Source organism: Neolamprologus multifasciatus, chromosome 13 (assembly GCF_963576455.1).
Source record: "Neolamprologus multifasciatus chromosome 13, fNeoMul1.2, whole genome shotgun sequence".
NCBI classification, from domain to species: domain Eukaryota; kingdom Metazoa; phylum Chordata; class Actinopteri; order Cichliformes; family Cichlidae; genus Neolamprologus; species Neolamprologus multifasciatus.
Window position 1 is genome coordinate 10706606 of NC_140451.1, and position 18669 is coordinate 10725274.

General features: G+C 41.2%; 1 protein-coding gene across 1 annotated transcript in view; it reads left to right on the forward strand.

Annotated features, from left to right (window-relative positions):
* Positions 1–8139: 8139 nt before the first annotated feature.
* Positions 8140–18669, forward strand: part of plpp4 (phospholipid phosphatase 4) — a 51280-nt gene continuing 40750 nt past the window's right edge. The window contains exon 1 of the mRNA XM_085182684.1: positions 8140–9060. Coding sequence (XP_085038810.1) covers positions 8972–9060 — 89 coding nt within the window. The 5' untranslated portion in view covers positions 8140–8971. The remainder of the gene's footprint in view (positions 9061–18669) is intronic.

Here is an 18669-nt window from a genome sequence, read left to right on the forward strand (position 1 = left end):
TAAATCATAAAATTTCAGGGTATTCAGATTAATAAACAGAATGTTAGTTGGTTCTATATAGTTTGATTGATTTATAATTCTTATAGCTCTTTTTTTGTAACTTTTAAATAGGAAGAGTATTTGTTTTATATGCATTACCCCATATCTCCAGACAATAAGTCATATATGGAAGCAACAGAGATCCCAGAGATGCTCGACTGAATTGAGATCTGGGAAATTTGGAGACGAGTCAACACCTCAGACTCACTTATGTGCTCCTCAATCCATCCTGAACATTTTTATTTCATGGCAGTGCGCATTATCCTGCTGAAACAGGCAGAATTTCTGTGAAAGGGTGTACACGCTGCGCAACAATGCTTAGGTTGGTGGTACATGTCACAGTAACAGCCACATGGATGGCAGGAGCCAAGGTTTCATCAAACATGGTTCATCAGACCAGGCCACCTTCTTCCACTGCTCAGTGGTCCAGTTCTGATGCTCGTGTGCCCATTGTTGACGCTGTTGGTGGTGTACAACTGGTCTGGTCTGTGGCTATGAAGCCCCATATGCAACAAACTATGATGAACTGTGTATTCTGACACCTTTCTATCAGAACCAGCACTAATGAGCAACAGTAGCTTGTCTGTTGTCTGTTGGCCACATGGGTCAGTCTACTGGGAACACCCCACAAGGACTTTAGTTTTGGAAATACTCAGACCCAGTTGTCTAGCCATCACAATTTGGCCCTTGTCAAAGTTGCTTAAATCCGAATGTTTGCCCATTTTTCCTGCTTCTAACACATAAAATATCCTTAAACTATTCATCCGGCTTACCATAATTAGAAGATACTCACTCTTCGCTTCACCCCTCAGTTTTAGGCCTCTTCGGTGTCCCATACAATCCTCCTATTTGGGGATGATTCTGTATCTCTACAGGTGGTTGAACTACAGAACCATCTCCAAATAGGAGGCTGTGTACTCGTACAAACCCAAGATAAATCAATAAATTTGCTTTACTCAAGAAGAAAGTACATCTCAGAGTTTAATCGAAGTATTTTATCTTGCACTCGTTTTAAGAAAGAATTGAAAAGCCACTTTAAAACCCCACCAATTTTCTGCTTTCAGTGGTTGAGAGATTAATCACCGACAAGATTCTTATTCCAAGAAACTATTGGCTTATCTGTGGAGCTGAGGAATCTGATCCAATTATGAGAAGAGACAATAAAATACTTCACAGTCACGCTCTGTATGTCTGGATCCCAATATGCATGCTGTGTATAAATTCTGCTTGTAAATATCATTGCAAAAAAAAGATCTATATACCGGCATTTTTTCATGCATGCTGCAAGATCATGCAGACAAATGAAACGACAGTGTAAAAGTTTGGCATTTCAGCTCTCAATCACTTTTTCCTTTTTCCCTCATAAACCAACGATTTATCCACCCGAAAGTAAATCCCTCTCCGCTGTAGCTGTCTGAGAACTTGCATTACAATAAGACAAATGGATGACACTGTGACAGAGTTGCGAATCAAATAAAACCACTGTAGGCCTCGACCAGACAAAAAGAGCTCATTCCTATTCTTGTCGCAGTTTAATATTTCATCGCTGTGTGCCATTTTCAAAGGCAGAACTAATTTCTGACATTAATTACTAATTTCACTGATGGCATTAGCACTGAGAAGTGTGATGATGATCAGATTAGTCAAGCTGTATTATGCTCGAAGACACACAGCAACACTGTAAGAGTGCTAAAATAGAGGACAGTGACATGACAGGCATTTCACTAAATTCTCCTGTTTATGCATTATCACCAGACGAAACTCAGTAGACAGTAAAACCTTCAGCTAAAGATATTTTCGTATATTTAATTGCATTTGCTCTGAGCAATGAAGTCTCACTAAAGTAAGACAGCAGAAACAAATCAGCCCTGTTCCACTCATGAATTACCTTTAATCGTGTATATTAAGCTGGTTGGAAAATTTAGAATTAATGCAATGGGAAAAGCAGATTACTGGCAAAAGTGCTCATAAAACACCCGTGTTTCCAGACTTGCACATCACTGAAACTAATCTTCAGGAAACTTTGACCTAGAATTGATCACATGTCAAGCCCTTCTGCAGCTTTTCCTTGTTTTTGCTCCCGCTAATCAATAAACTTTGCTCATGAGCCCAGAGAGAAATCTAACCGTGACCTGCTGCATCGCAATTCATGAAAGTTTCATTTTAGTTTTGACAGCTGACATTTGAATCCCAGCACCGTCTCGCCGACTGAAGATGTTTGTCATCTTCAATTAAATCTCTTTCAACGTGCTGCCCAAGCTTCAGACGCAGTAGATGAAGGGTATATTTAATTTGAACAGGTCTTTGCTTTCATGCTCATTTACAACTGTTGTGTGGCCTCGAGTTCTCTCTTTTTTGTTAAAAATAAATTTGTCCTGGTATAGCGTGTGTTTGATCCGGTGTCTCTAAAAAGAACTGCACAGCATACTACCAGAAATACAGTCATGGCAAAAACAAAGTACTGATACTGTAGGATCTGGGGCAGGCCGAGGCTTCTTCCTCTAATTTCCTCCTTTTTTGCTCTCTCTCTGTCTCTGCCTTTCTCTCTTTTTCTGTTTTCTCTTAGGTGGGGAGGTGGGTGGATTATCTGTGCCTCTGCCTATGGGCGGTTGTCTTTTCCCGGGATTACTCTCACACATCGGCAACCCATCAGTGCTGTGTATTTAGGACTGTCTGTGGCAATGATTCCCTGCCAGATCATTGTCTTTATTATGATGGTAAATTGGTCAAGTCATTGGTCAACTTGTAAGACTCTGACTTTTGCAACTTCTGATCAGCAACCTTTCGGTCTCGTCTGCTTTCTCGTTATCTTCCTGGAGTTCCCTCCTCACTGTCTGAGAAACTTTCCTATCTGGAGTCCCTCCTGGAGTCTTACGCCCACAGCAATACTTGTAAGCAACATCACTCGGGTTTTTGAATCTCTTCGGAAACAAGGACTTACCTCACTTGCCTGCTAACCCTCTACTGACTTCCTCCCTTCATCTCCAAGCCTCAGCCTGCCCACCAGGTACCCGTCTCACAGCTCAGCATTCATCTTTGACAGGTAAGGACCCTAAGCTTAAATCCAGTGAGCTATTGCAGCCCTCTGCTCCCAACTGGCGTTTGTTAAACTACTGGTCCCCCTCTTCACAGACCCTGAACACCACTATCAGCCATCGCCTGATAAACCACCCGTTCTCCTTTCACCCCGATAAACCTTTTAAACTGTACGTCAGTTGTCTGAGTCTGCTTATAGGGTCCATTCTTTGTAAAATTAGATGAACAACAACATACAACATACAACATACGACATACAACGCGGTGTCATTATTTATTTACCAAAAAATAAAATGCAGAAGCAGTGTATGACAAACTAAGGACTAAGGACCCTTACTGCTTCCATAGGAATGGAGAGAGAAAATAGCAGCCAGGTACTGATAATCCAATCGACTTAATTAACCCTCATCCTCCCAAAATATTTGACATTCATAAACCAAACTTGGTGCCTGGGAACCCCAAGAATAATTTACTTGTAATAATAACAATAACAATAATAAAAGCAAAATGTATTTTAATTCATGCCATGTAAAGAAAAAACAATACAGTTTTTTAAATTATCATTTTTGCAATGGTACAATTAGTTTGAATACTTTATAAAACAAAAATCGATACTTTTCTTTAATAAAACATTCAGCTTTATCTCAAGTACATTATGCATTATTACTGAAAAGCTTTTTTTTTTAAACAATCCTTTGAGTCTGGTATCACTTATAGTTTTCATCAGTTTCAAGTAAACATTATTCGTGTCGTGTTTTTATGCTGAATTCAGTCATTTAGGTCATTTAGGTCTAATATCTTGGATCTGCTCTGGAGTCTCCTCCCAGAGCATTCCCAGAACCGCTCACTTCACTCCCATCTCCAACTGTTTGTTGCTTAAATTTGAGACCCATGAGAAACATGAAGTGAACAAACAGCTGAGTTTATTCAATTATAGGAGAAATCGAGTGCTTTTGACAGGGGTCCCCATGGACCACAAAACATTTGTATCTTTTAAAAGCACTAATAGCACTTAGAAAACAATTGTAATGAGTGAATATGACAAAAAATATACCTCTGGCGTCAGCATGGGCTCAAGTTATGTCAGCAAATGTGGTCACCTGTAAAAAAAAGTTATGACAGTCTGCTAATTTAGAGCATTTAGGTGTGAGTTAACACCAACGAGAAAAGGAGCTGTCATCACAATTGTTATTTCCCATTGGTCTGGGAAAGATTGTCAAGCCATTTCCAAACAAGTTGAAGTCCATCATTCTACACTGAGAAATATTACTGACAAGACAGCTGCAGTCTTCCTAGAGTAGACGTCTCAGATCAATGCTCATAGTAACTGTAAAAAAAAAACCCTCCAGATCTACATCTCAGACTGAAGTGGATGCTAAATATTAAAGTTCATTATAGTACAATGAGATGAAGACTGAATAAGTATATCTTATTTGAAAGAGCTGTCAGGAGAAAGTCTCTCCTCTCTAAAAAGAACATGGCAGCACAGCTCAGGCTTGCAAACTTGAACAAACCACAAAGCTTCTGGAACAATGTTCTTTTGACAGACCAAAGATGTTTGGCAAAAGCGCACAGCAAATGAAAACCAAACATAGCAAGTCAACACAAACACCTCATATTAAGACCTGTTAAGGACTCGGTTTTTACCCTGATATGCAAAACCTGCAGAGGCTGCACTTTCTTTTTACCGTGACGGTATAAAGCAATAGTCAGAAACTGTGCTTTTGGCCTAAATAAGCTGTTATTGTCTTCATGTGATGTAAAGTTGGACTTACCCTTTACAGATATTTTTATTTGTAGTATTTTATTTTATTCTTCTGCTTTTTTGTCTGTTTGCACATTCAGGTTTTACTGTATGTGAAAAGATCAGTTTTAGCTTAATTTTGATTGGTTAAACTATTATTATTGTTATTATTATTACTGGTCATAAAGAAATGCAGTTCCACTGGATAGTCTTTTGAATCCTACGTAATATTTACCTAAGGTATTCCACTTACGATAAGTAATTAAAATGGAGCCTAGTATAAAAACAATAATAACATTTCCTCTCCTTGGTGTAGTTTTCTGTCATCTTTATTCAGACAAGTTCAGTGGTTAAGTTTGATTAATTTAATGGAGGGATTCACATCCTTTCAGTTACTGTGATCCCTTAATACTGTAAAAACAAGTGTCTACGATTGAGTCTATGTTGCAGAGAAGTTCGTCTCAGAAGAAATTTGCCGTCACTGAATGTTTTCGTCCTCAGTAGTTGCTGGAACCTGGTGAGGTAAACAGGATTGCATTTAACATGCAACAACAAAGATATGCTTTTTCCCCTTGTTTTGTAAATTGTACTTTAGTGATCATTTCAGGGATCTGGTTGTGAAGCAAAACAAAAAGGGCAAAGTGGGACATCCCTTGTGTTCAGTTCATTCCACAGCAAAAAAGAGTTATATTAACAGATATACTGTACGTACAAATCTATAAGTTCAATAAATAAAGATTGGCAGAATTTAACATGATTTACTGAGATAGAGAAATTATTGATTTGTTGATGAGTTTCTGATCACCCATCACGGCAGAACAGAATCCCAGTGGTGAAAGGATTTAGGACAGGACAGCCTGGAATCTAGCCACTGTTGGTGGTGAAGATGAAGCTTGTGACTATGGTGAGGTGGAGATGGAGAGAGGTGGGTTGCATGAAGGACCGTCTGAAAGTGAGAATGACAGAGAGCACAGATTTAAACCACACAGAGTGGAGTCTGACTGGCTCAAAGAATCCAGGCAAGAAGATGATTGGACTAGAGTGATGATGTCAGTAATGAGACTGACAGCGTGGGAAAGTGGTAGTGATGTAATGAACAAACTAGTGGCGGAACAAAGAGGAAAGCAGGCAGATGAGTGATTATAGATCTTCCTCATTGAACTTACACATAAGCTCCATTTGCTGAAATTCATAGCTGTTATAAGCAGAGAATGAACATGTATGGAAGTCCATCCATCCATTCGCTTCCGCTTATCCTTTTCAGGGTCGCGGGGGGCACTGGAGCCTATCCCAGACAGCACGGTGGCACAGTGGTTAGCACTGTTGCCGCACAGCAAGAAGGTCCTGAGTTCAATTCCACCATCAGGCCGGGGTCTTTCTGTGTGGAGTTTCCATGTTCTCCCCGTGTTTGCGTGGGTTCCCTCCGGGTACTCCGGCTTCCTCCCACCGTCCAAAGACATGCAGCTTGTGGGGATAGGTTAATTGGATAATTGCCACTAGGTGTGAATGTGAGTGCGAATGGTTGTCTGTCCCTGTGTGTTGGCCCTGCGACAGACTGGCGACCTGTCCAGGGTGTACCCCGCCTCTCGCCCTATGACAGCCCCATGATGTATGGAAGTCTTGAACTCAAAAACCTTTGCTTCTCTTGCTCAGAGTATTCCATTTTCTAGTTTTCATTATCTGAAACAATGATTCTTCTATTGTGGAATGCTACTTTGTAATTGATAGAGGATGCTAACCAAGCCGTGAAATATGCATCTTCACTATGGGGAGTAGCTGAATTGTCTTTCACAGTTGGCTGTTCTGCTCAACAACTCATTCAGATTTCGGGGAACTAATAATAGAACTCCAAGAATAAAACATAAAACTGGATGTTTTTCCTCACAGAGTCTTCAGCTTTACTTTCCTTGAAAAGACGTGCTTTCAAATGCACATCTTATTTAGCCCTGTAGTACACAATGCTGGAAAAACAGCATCAGACTTCAGACGTCCATATTTAGATCAGAATGTGTAAATGCTGCCCACGTAATAAAATGACTCTGTGTGCAAATGAACCGGACTTTTTTTTAAAACAATAAAAGTGTAATGAGAAGTGAGGTTCAATAAAGTGAAGAACTCGGGGAATTGATTCAACCAATCTCTGTGTGGCGTGATGAGTCACTCTGTCTCAGAGAATATGCACCCATACCCATGGAAGCGATTAAGAGCACTTTGTAATGATGCCTTCAACTCTGATTTATTGAAGTACAACCTGTTTTGGAGTTCGCTATATGTCTAACCTTGAGGGGTAACCAGAACCTCAGGGAATGTGACTCACAGTCTACATTCCAGAAAAGTGGAAGGGGGAAAACTTGGAGATAGGTCACAGAAACACATAAATGAAAGTGTGAATTGTGTTTAAAGAAAATGAAAAAGCAAAGTTGAAACAAAAAGGAAAGCGGTGTATTTTTACACAACTCGAATGTTTGCTTTTTGGCAACAAAAGACCACCACGGCATCAACCAGACAGAACAAACTTCTTTTTTTCTCTATCCAATAATTACGTTTTTATGTCACCCTGTGTTGATGCTTGGGAAGTCTGTAAAGCCTGTCTGGCCCGAGTGAATCAGCTAAATCACAAGTCCTGTGATGCTGCGAGATAAAAACAATGTTGATAGCTTGTAATAAACATGCCAGGTTCTCTAAAAGCTGAAAACTCTGATGGCTGGCAGAAAGCTTTGAAGTTGGAGCTCACCTACCAACCTACCACCATCTCGCTTCTCCTCTTGTTTTGTTCTTATTAGGGAACTGGCAAAGACTCCAGGCACATCACCTAGAATTCAAATGTATGAAAAAAAGGGAATACATCAAAACCTCTGCTGTGCGTCTGCGAGTATAAGAGCGTGCACCCATAGCCTACATTTATTTATCTTAGCTACACATAGCTAAAGGGATGCCTTGTTAACCAAGCAAGATGCAGACTTTCTATTTCGTCCCAGGTTGCAGAGCTTGTGACCCAGAAAGAAATCTGTGGTCTGGGGCTTTCTCTTCAGTGGTCTCTCCCTCACGGCCTAACACGCATTCAAATGCACACGGCGGCACGTTTCAGACTGTCAGGTAATGCAGGTAAGGCCAGCTTTAGAGGGCATAAAATATTCATGTGTGTCTATAAAGTGCTGGCAAGGTTTCCTGGCTCACAGGTATTGCTGCTGTCTGTGCTCCTTCATCACTGCCTGACTGCTTAGACCCTGAGGTGCTAGATTTGTCATAGGGTATGATTGGACAGTATGTGGAAGGCCCAACAGAGAGAAAGTCTCTCCGCCCCTCCCAAAGTGGACTTCTTTTGTTCCAGGATTGCAATATCATGTGTCAGTAATATCATGTAAGCCTGATGTTGATGGATTAGTTCTACTAGAGTTGTAAAGGGTCTGGTCATGAACACCTGCCCAGACTGTGCCAGCGGAGAGCCGCACTGCTTTGTGTCGCATTTACAGCTAGTGGGTCATTGTAGTCTGTGAAGAGATGTTGGTTCAAGGTCTCTTTAGTGCAGAGCAGACAAGAAGAAACATGGAGGAGTGTTGGACATGAGCACTGGAGCCTTTTCCTCCCATGAGTGTCTGGGTGGTGTTCCAGAAACTTCTAGTCATCTGAATCTCCAAAGTCAAACACAGAGGATGAGAGAGAGGGAGAGGAAGAGAGAGAGAGAGAGAGAAGAGAGAGCGAGACCCACACCACACAAGCTCGCTGACGCTCTGAGTATCTCCCTTTTACTTTGCAGCCTCTCATCACTTCCCTCTCTGTGCTGACCCACACCTGTACCTTCTCCCAAATCGGCTGATATCTTCTGGCCCCGAACTCCAATCTTAAATTAAGAAACTGATGGAGTGGAAGAAGGAGAGTTTCACTCGATAGAAGAGCAGCTGTCAGCAACAGAGTTGATATAAAGAAAATCGCCCGAGGGGGACAGAAACAGACGGGGACGAGCGGAGACAGGCGAAGGAGAGAAAACGAGAGGAAGACTGCTTCAGGTGACCGAGTTGCAATGGAGGCGCACGGCATGCGCGATTAGGGAGCGCTGGGCTTTTGTTAAGGTGGATTACAAAAGTGAAAAAGCCTCCAGAACTGACCGGGACCGCCTTTTTTCTGCTTGAGTTGACGGATTGTCTCCGAATCATGAACGTGTCGCCTCCAGACCGCAGGAAAAACATGCGAGAATTGGCTCTGGAGATTGGCATCAGAGTTCTGCTTTTCGGAGTTTTCGTGTAAGTAAAGGCTCCAGCAGCTGAGTTATCTGAGAAACACGGAAAACATTCAAATTAATAATAATAATAATAATAATGCAAAACTGCCTGGCAACTACGCACGTCTTGGCGATGACATTCATTTTCGTCACTGATGTTATACATATGCCTTTCCATTATTTCGACACAGAAGTGTTGTGTTCAGGTTTATGTGCCGCGGTGTGGTGCTGAACGAACAGGTCCCCGTGCTTGTGTGTGTGTGTGGCGGGAGCTGCAGTTCAACAGCGTGGACAGACCGCTGTCAAACCAGCAGCAGACCGACGCTGTGGTTAACAGGTTGCAAAAAACAAAACAAAAAAAACAACAACTTAAATCTCCACCAGAATAGACTTTCTGTTATGAGCGCGCTCTGTACTGACTCTTATGAAAGAACTAGTATTTAGTTTCTTTTGATCACAGCCGGTTAGAGAGCTGCAGCGACAGCTCATCTGACCGTTTCACTAGACACGACACAGTAATCTAACTAAGCACACAATGATGAAATGATACTTTGCCCCCCTTTTTTTCTGTGAAGCTTCTTCCTCGCAAGCAAAAACTAACATAAGTAGATTATAATTGTTTGTCTATCTTGGAGCTATTAAGCCCCAGGTGCATCATGATTTTATCATTTACCATTTTGCTTATTTTTATGCTCGATATCATCCCAGTTGAGCTACAAGTCCCGATATCTACAATGCATCCCCTTGCTGCATCTTTTCCATTTATGGGAAAATAAAAGAAGAAGGGAAAAAAAAGAAGAAGAAGACGCTCCTCTGATTTTGGAGTGTGTAGATACAGTGCGTGCATTCCGTGTGTGTCATTAATATCTATCTCTTGGCTAAGTGGTCCAACTCTGTGTGTGCTCTCACAGCAGACGGATTATCCGGCCAACAAGAGCCTGATGGTGTGCCCTGATTGTGTTTGACATGGATAAACTCAGATAGAGAGATGAAAAAATGCATAAAGTATCTTGGATATGCCCTTTGTATATTTGAATGTGATACTAGGCTCTTGGATTTGCTTCTGTGAATCTGTGCCACATTGAAAGAAAAATGTAGTTTTACACAATATAATCTTCATCATCATGGTTTACCATCATCATCATCATCATCATCACGAGGCAAGTGTTGTATTGTAGCACAGAAGCCCCAGCCACAAAGCACTTGATCACCTTAATGAAGTGAGTTTTACTCCTCATATTCCCTCTAGACTGCACAGAGCATTAATCTGCTTCTGATAACACTCAGTCTCCCCCATCAGTACACTTGATCTACCCCTAATAGGATATTAAGAGCAGGATGGTTACCAAGCATCACGTTCTTCTATGAGACAGTGCACACACACAGACATGCACTGCATGTTGTTCAGCTTTGGGAAGGTTGTTACTTTCCTGCTGGACTACATCTGATACCGATACCTTGGATTAAATAGGATTAACTAGTGACAAAGCTGGTGAACCAAGACGCCATAGAAGCCAGATTCCTTTGTTTACTGTTCATTTTCATTTGATGGATACAGAGTGCCAAATTTTAAGAGCAAGTTTCAATCGTGTATTCCGAGAAGGGAGAATTCGATCTTCTGTGTTTCTTTGGGGCTCAAAGTTATTGTTGTATCGAACAAGTTTTATTTCAGCAGACCAGATAGAGTCGCCCTCTGGCCTCGAAGGGCAGCGGATCCTGTTCGTACCTCACCTCGAAGACTGTGGTGAAGGCAGGATAATTGGGGTCAACTAGTTTCTGTTGTTTTCTCCGCTGAAGGTGTAGAGGACAGGTTTTGGCTGTCGCTATCCGTGCCTGCTGTGCGGTGTAGGCTTGGTGTAGGTGTAATGCACTGTATTTTTATCTCGGGAAGAATACGACAGTCTCATCTGTGCATGTTTGCCAGGGAGATTTACCAGTCGTCTTAAATTTAGTTTCACAACTTGGTGTTTTCTTCCTCTGCAGCTCACTCTTGAATTTGACAAACTGGAAGGAAAAAGAAGAAACGATTTTTGCTCATTTTGCTGTTCATATTCGTTCATAATTGTGAACATGTACCGAGGGGAAATGAATGAATTCATCCTGAAGCAGGTCTAACGAGCAGATATGAATGCATCAGAGGTGTCTTTCCCATATGCAAGTTTGGTAATTCGGTTTGTCTTTGATTCTGATGAAATAATGCTGACTGTGGCAAGGAAGTTATTCTCTCTGCTTGACTGCCCACCCACACAAACAGTGGACTTTAATCCTAAGAGGCTTGAAATCTCTGCATTATTCACATCCAAATTTTTCCAGAGACAGCCTGCCTTTAAGGGAACGTTACTTTCTATTTGCCCTTGCTTGCCAAGCTGCTGTCTGTTCCAAGCCTCGGGAGATGCAGTGACCTTAGTGAGAGGCTGAAAGTGTGACTTTGAGTTGGCCCTGTGCTATGAAACCACTAATGCCATGCAGTCATCATAGGTTAGCACCCCAGGAGTCATGCATGTCTTATTCTAAAGGGATATGATCTCTGACATTAGGCAAAGTATAAAAAAAGAGAAACACAAATAAACACAAAGATAAAGTCCTTTTTTTAAAAAAAAATCTCTAGTTAAATGCTCAGCAAAGAAGGAGAGGATAATGAGATTGGTCTTATTTCACTTTCCTTGTAATCCAGAGCGCAACAAGCAAGAGCTTAGACAAATACCAAGGACTCATTTCTTCCTTGAGTGGTTGTGTGACAGAGCTCGTGTCCTCAATCAAGCAATACAAGCTTGAATTTTGTCAGTGTGTTTGTCCCGAAGCTCATAGTCGGACAATTGAATAAGCACGTCCCATAAATACCCGAACACTGCTTGCAAGCAGAACAGGCGATAAAAGCAAGAAAGACAGAGACAGAAGAGAAAGAGACAGAAGAGGAAGATAAGCTGGAGGACACACAGTTAGGGAGATCTAGATTGTTGAGAGATTTTCAAGATTAAGACCTGAGGCTCAGAAAATAGATAGGCACCATAACAACCGTGAGAACCCGTATCAAAGCAATCTAAAAGCCTCTTGATTGCCCAGAGAAGATGGCTCCTATTTTACAGGCTGTCATACACAGCAAAGCAGAGTAGATCTGTTTGTGCCAGAAGCAACAATTTGGAACGAAGCAGAAATTACTTATTTATTGAAGAAAATTATGGTGATAAAAAAAGGATTATTCTTAATTGCATGCATTGGTAATGAGGCATACTAATGTGTGATCTGAAGCTGGCATCAGCCATTAGATCATTTTTTGATATGCAGTGTCATGAAAAACTATTTGCCCCCTTCCTGATTTTTTTTTTTAGTATTTTTCATTTGTATTTTTTGCATATCTGTCACACGTACATGTTTGAGAGCAAAAGGTTTTTAATATTCGTCAAAGATAATCCGGGGAAATACAAAATGCACTTTTTAAATATGATTTCTTAAATGAAAGAAACTGTCTACACCCCCCTGGTCATATGTGGAAAAAGTAACCGCACCTCGTGTTAAATCATGAAATAACTGTGTAACCACAATTTTTGGAAAGCGGAGTCACTCACAGGCCTGATTACTGCCAGACTCCTTAAACAGAATCTGTCTGATGTAGGCTAAAAGATACCAAAACGCAACCATGATCTAAGAAACTATAGAGGAGATGAGAAACAAAAACTTTGACAACAGTCACCCTGGAAAGGGTCACAAAGCCAGTATTTAAGGCTCTGGGACTCTAACCATGGTGTGAGCCATTATCCACACATGCAGAAAACTTGGAGCAGCAGTGAATCTTCCCAGGAGTGAAAAAGCCTACCAAAATTACTCAACAACTCATCCAGGAGGTCACAAAAGAACCCAGGACAGCATTTAAAGAACTGCAGGCCTAACTTGCCTCAGTTAAGGTCAGAGGTCTTTGTTTTGCATTTGCCAAAAAAACTCCTTGATGATCACCAAGACTTTTGGGAAAATGCTCTCTGTACTGACAAGACAAAAGTTGAACTTTCTAGAAGGTTTTTGTAACATAGCATTTGATGGTCTGATGATCTGGGCCATTTTGCTGCTTCAGGACCTGGATGACTTACCATAATTCTAAAAATTTGCTCTCTATCAGAAAAATCCTGAAGAAGAATATCTGACCATCCATTCATCCCCTGAAGCTCAAGCACACTTGGTTTATGAAACAGATTTAAATCTGAGATGCTTTAGAATGACCTTAAACAGGCCTCTCGTGTTCAAAAAACCTCCAATATAACAGAACTAAAACACCTCTGCAAAGACAGTGGGCCAAAGTGACGTGAAAATTAGTCATAGCCTGTTATCACAAACGGTTGATTTCAGTTCAGCCAAGGGTGGCACAACCGGCTGATTGATTTAGGAGGCAGATTCTTTTTCAGGGCCAGATAGGTTTGGATTACTTGTTTCCCTTAATAAATAAAATCATAATTGCAAAACTGCATTTTGTATTTACTCGGGTTATCTTTGTCTAATATTAACATGAGTTTGATGCTCTGAAACATGAAAGTGTGACAAATATGCATAAAACGAAGAACTCAGGAAGGGGGTAAAATGCATTTTCGCAGCACTGTAGTTGCTGTCAAATGAGGTTAGATGCAAGTGTATTGAAATAACACAATTCATCCCTCAAAACATTGACTGCACATCATTCCCCATCTCAGAGGAAAGTTTAGGCAGTAGCGAGATACAGACCAGAGCGTTAGCCAGTCTCAGACATGATGGGGAGGAGCAGAGTCTTGAAAGAAACTTGGACTTTTTGAGAATAAACAGATTGTTTAGTCAACACGTCTGTTGGATTAAAGGTACTTTCAGCTGCTCAATATTTTCCCGAGGGTGGATCTGCATGTTTGATTTGGCAGAGATTTTTCACCATTTTACACCAGATGCCCTTCCTGACGCAATCCTCCCGTTTATCTGGGCCTGTGATCCCCTGAGGCTGGGTTTATTTCTCCTGCCGGTTATAAACTAGGGATCTTTCACGTGTAGAAGTGAACGTGTTATCGGATTAATGGTTAAAAAGATAGAAAAAAAAGAGCGATGCAGAATTTAAACTAAGCTGTAATCCTGATATAATTAGTCCTGGTTGATTACCATGACTGCAGTTTTATGATACAACAATAATTCCTTAAACATCAAACACAAGTGGAAATACAGGTGACTCTGTTTTTAGTGCAATTAGCTCACTTTGGTTTCATAAAGATGTCTGATCTGATCTGGATCTGATCTCACGCAGCACATAGTACAAAGAGCCGTTGTGCACAGCGAATCACAGCGGCGATGGTGACCCTGTAGAGGAGGATTCAGCCAGTCACCTACAGCTCTTCATCTAACCACTCCTCTAACTGTGCCTGCGCCGTCTCGTTCCATTAAAAATTTAATGGACCGCTAAAAAAAAATAAAAAAAAGATTGTTGATAAGCAGTCATAGTCAGCACACATTGCAGTTTTTAAATCTTTCATAATTAATCCCTCATGTTTTGCCAGTCCAACACTTTTAATGTGAGGCAGCATATTCTCTTTACATTAGCAGTAGCTTAATACTCTTACTTGGCAGTCTCCTGGTCCTCGTTTGAAGAGAAATAACAATAGACGGCGAGGCTGTTATCAGTGGTGTGGAGAATTTTTCTTTGTTTTTAATTACATGCATGCATAGTTTTTTTGTGCAAGAATACCCTCTGTGCTTGGAAAATCTAAATTCTGCACGGGTCTTTTCATTGCATCCAACAAACATTACATTACATCAAGAGTGATTATAGAATGTAAATGAAAAGGAGCTATGATCAAAATGGGGGTCTGAGATCATGAAAGCATTAATGTAATAAAAGATTATAACTAATATGTGGTATGGACACTAAAATATTCTTGGCCTTTCTCCCGAACTCCACTCACAGAAACGGTAGAAATAGTGTAATTATTTTAATATAAGATGTCAGTAAAGAGATTTTTTTACCCAGAGGGCCACAGGTGTAAGTGCCAAAGCCATAATATAAAGTGCTGAATTTTAATCCTTGTAATCAGAGGGAGCCGACCCCCAAAATAGACACAGTAAGTCTGCAGCTTTGCAGCCTTCAGCTCTTCGTTTTATTCATCTGTCTATATGGTTTAGTCCAAACGCTTTTTCCCCATGGGCAAAATTTCTAAGTAAACAAGATCTCTCCTGCACAGTACACAGTGGGTAATGGCAAAGAGAGGGAGTAAATTCTGCAGTCCATTAAGTCCAATGTGGAGCATTTAGACTCAGATACAGTGTTCAGAATTTGGATGACTGAACTAGAAATACAGACAAGCAAGAATTGGGGTAGCAAACGTTGACTGGTGAGAAAGAGGACTCCAGAGGGATGCTGCTGTTGTACTATTTGCCTGTATACATATTTATTATGTTCAGCTGTGGACAAACATGACTTCTCAACACTGACACATCGCCGTCTTCAGTCATCTGCCATTTGTGTAAATGTCATAATACCCGTCTTCATAATTATAATATATTCTCCTCGCCTTAATTTTTGCTGCTACCACATCTGAAGCACTGAGTCACAGGTCATCCAATCTGTGACCCTCATTATCTTTGAGATGAAGAAAGAATTGAGATTGCATGTTTGACTACTGACTGTAGCAAGGCACTGAAATACTTCCTGACTCGATAACACAAACAGACTGAGTCAACAAGCGGTGACTGAAAAAGTGTGACCTCAGTAGTGTTCCCTTTGTACAGTGGGGCAAAAAAGTATTTAGTCAGCCACCGATTGTGCAAGTTCCCCCTCTTAAAATGATGACAGAGGTCAGTAATTTGCACCAGAGGTACACTTCAACTGTGAGAGACAGAATGTGAAAAAAAAATCCATGAATTCACATGGTAGGATTTGTAAAGAATTTATTCGTAAATCAGGGTGGAAAATAAGTATTTGGTCACCTCAAACAAGGAAAATCCCTGGCTCTCACAGACCTGTAACGTCTTCTGTAAGAAGCTTTTCTGTCCCCCACTCGTTACCTGTATGAATGGCACCTGTTTGACCTCATCATCTGTATAAAAGACACCTGTCCACAGCCTCAACCAGTCAGACTCCAAACTCCGCCATGGCCAAGACCAAAGAGCTTTCGAAGGACACCAGGAAAAGAATTGTAGACCTGCACCAGACTGGGAAGAGTGAATCTACAATAGGCAAGCAGCTTGGTGTGAAAAAATCAACTGTGGGAGCAATCATCAGAAAATGGAAGACATACAAGACCACTGATAATCTCCCTCGATCTGGGGCTCCACGCAAGCTCTCATCCCGTGGGGTCAAAATGATCATGAGAACGGTGAGCAAAGATCCCAGAACCACACGGGGGGACCTGGTGAATGACCTGCAGAGAGCTGGGACCAAAGTAACAAAGGTCACCATCAGTAACACACTACAACGGCAGGGAATCAAATCCCGCAGTGCCAGACGTGTTCCGCTGCTGAAGCCAGTGCATGTCCAGGCCCGTCTGAAGTTTGCCAGAGAGCACATGGATGATACAGCAGAGGATTGGGAGAATGTCATGTGGTCAGATGAAACCAAAGTAGAACTTTTTGGTATAAACTCAACTCGTCGTGTTTGGAGGAAGAAGAATACTGAGTTGCATCCCAAGAACACCATACCTACTGTGAAGCATGGGGGTGGAAACATCATGCTATGGGGCTGTTTTTCTGCCAAGGGGACAGGACGACTGATCCGTGTTAAGGACAGAATGAATGGGGCCAAGTATCGTGAGATTTTGAGCCAAAACCTCCTTCCATCAGTGAGAACTTTGAAGATGAAACGAGGCTGGGTCTTCCAACATGACAATGATCCAAAACACACCGCCCGGGCAACAAAGGAGTGGCTCCGTAAGAAGCATTTGAAAGTCCTGGAGTGGCCTAGCCAGTCTCCAGACCTCAACCCCATAGAAAATCTGTGGCGGGAGTTGAAAGTCCGTGTTGCTCGGCGACAGCCCCAAAACATCACTGCTCTTGAGAAGATCTGCATGGAGGAATGGGCCAAAATACCAGCTACTGTGTGTGCAAACCTGGTAAAGACCTATAGTAAACGTTTGACCTCTGTTATTGCCAACAAAGGTTATGTTACAAAGTATTGAGTTGTATTTTTGTTATTGACCAAATACTTATTTTCCACCCTGATTTACGAATAAATTCTTTACAAATCCTACCATGTGAATTCATGGATTTTTTTTTTCACATTCTGTCTCTCACAGTTGAAGTGTACCTCTGGTGCAAATTACTGACCTCTGTCATCATTTTAAGTGGGGGAACTTGCACAATCGGTGGCTGACTAAATACTTTTTTGCCCCACTGTATATCTTTGTCTGAAGAGCCCAGGGAGAGCACCCAATGTTGTGCTTGATTATATAAGCTATATTCGACACAGTAACTTAATCCCTAAATGTGTAGGTTTAATAAAGTGGCAGTTTATTCAACAGTTTCTAATTAAACCAAAAAACTATATGAGTGAAAATACAAAAGAGACAACGTCAGACTATGTGAGGTAATTTTAAAAAGAAATCGCGTTTTGGATGCGATTGTGATTAGTGACCATGGTGAATTGGGAATCTGAGTGGTGTGAGAAGATTTGAGAAAAGATTAGCAGAAGGAAAGGTCTATTAGCAAACGAGGCAGATGCTGCAGCAAAAATATCCATGAATCCAGCGAGAGCAGAGTCAGCTGACTGTCACACCGAGACCAGGGAATCCCTGACAGCTCAGTCTGTCACCGCTCTAAGCTACTCTGGCATTTCATTCTCCACAATCGTTTGATCAGCTCATTATGTCTCGCTGTCCCTGCTGTCATTTTTCCAAACCCGTATCTTTATCCCTCCATGGGTAGCAGATTGCTCAGTTACTCTCTGTGTGTCCTTTACACCAGTCTGTCTTAAAGGGGTACTGCAAGTCGCTTTGTAAAGATTGCCTTGTGGGTCAACTTATCTGTTAGATGAAATTTACTATAAGAAAAAAAAAGTCAAACAGTACTATGCAACAGTCATGAGCTGCCTTTCATTTCTTTATTTTGGTAGGAAAATTAATCAAAACACATACAAACATACACAGAGATACAGTATAAAAGGAAAAAACTGGGTTTGTACAGTTCTTATGAGCTTGAAGATGAATATTTAGTTTGACCACATATGAACTCTCTTACTACTTCAGTAATGTTGAGGTCCAGGCTCTGGGGAGACCAAATCCATGACTGATAGTGTTCATGATGGTTTTTCAATTCAGTTCAATTCAATTTTATTTATAAAGCGCCAAATCACAACAACAGTCGCCTCAGCTCGCTTTATATTGTAAGGTAGACCCTACAATAATACATACAAATAAAAACCCAACAATCATATGACCCCCTATGAGCAAACACTTTGGTGACAGTGGGAAGGAAAAACTGCCTTTTAACAGGAAGAAACCTGAACCAGGCTCAGGGAGGGGCAGCCATCTGTGGCAACCGGTTGGGGAGAGAGAAGGAAGACAGGATAAAAGTCATGCTGCGGAAGAGAGCCAGAGATTAATAACAAGTATTTTTCAGGTGTTTTTCTGTCCAGGTGTGCCTTTACTGCATTGGCAGTGTGTTTGGAATCACTGTAGTGCTGCAAAATGAAGATGTTCTA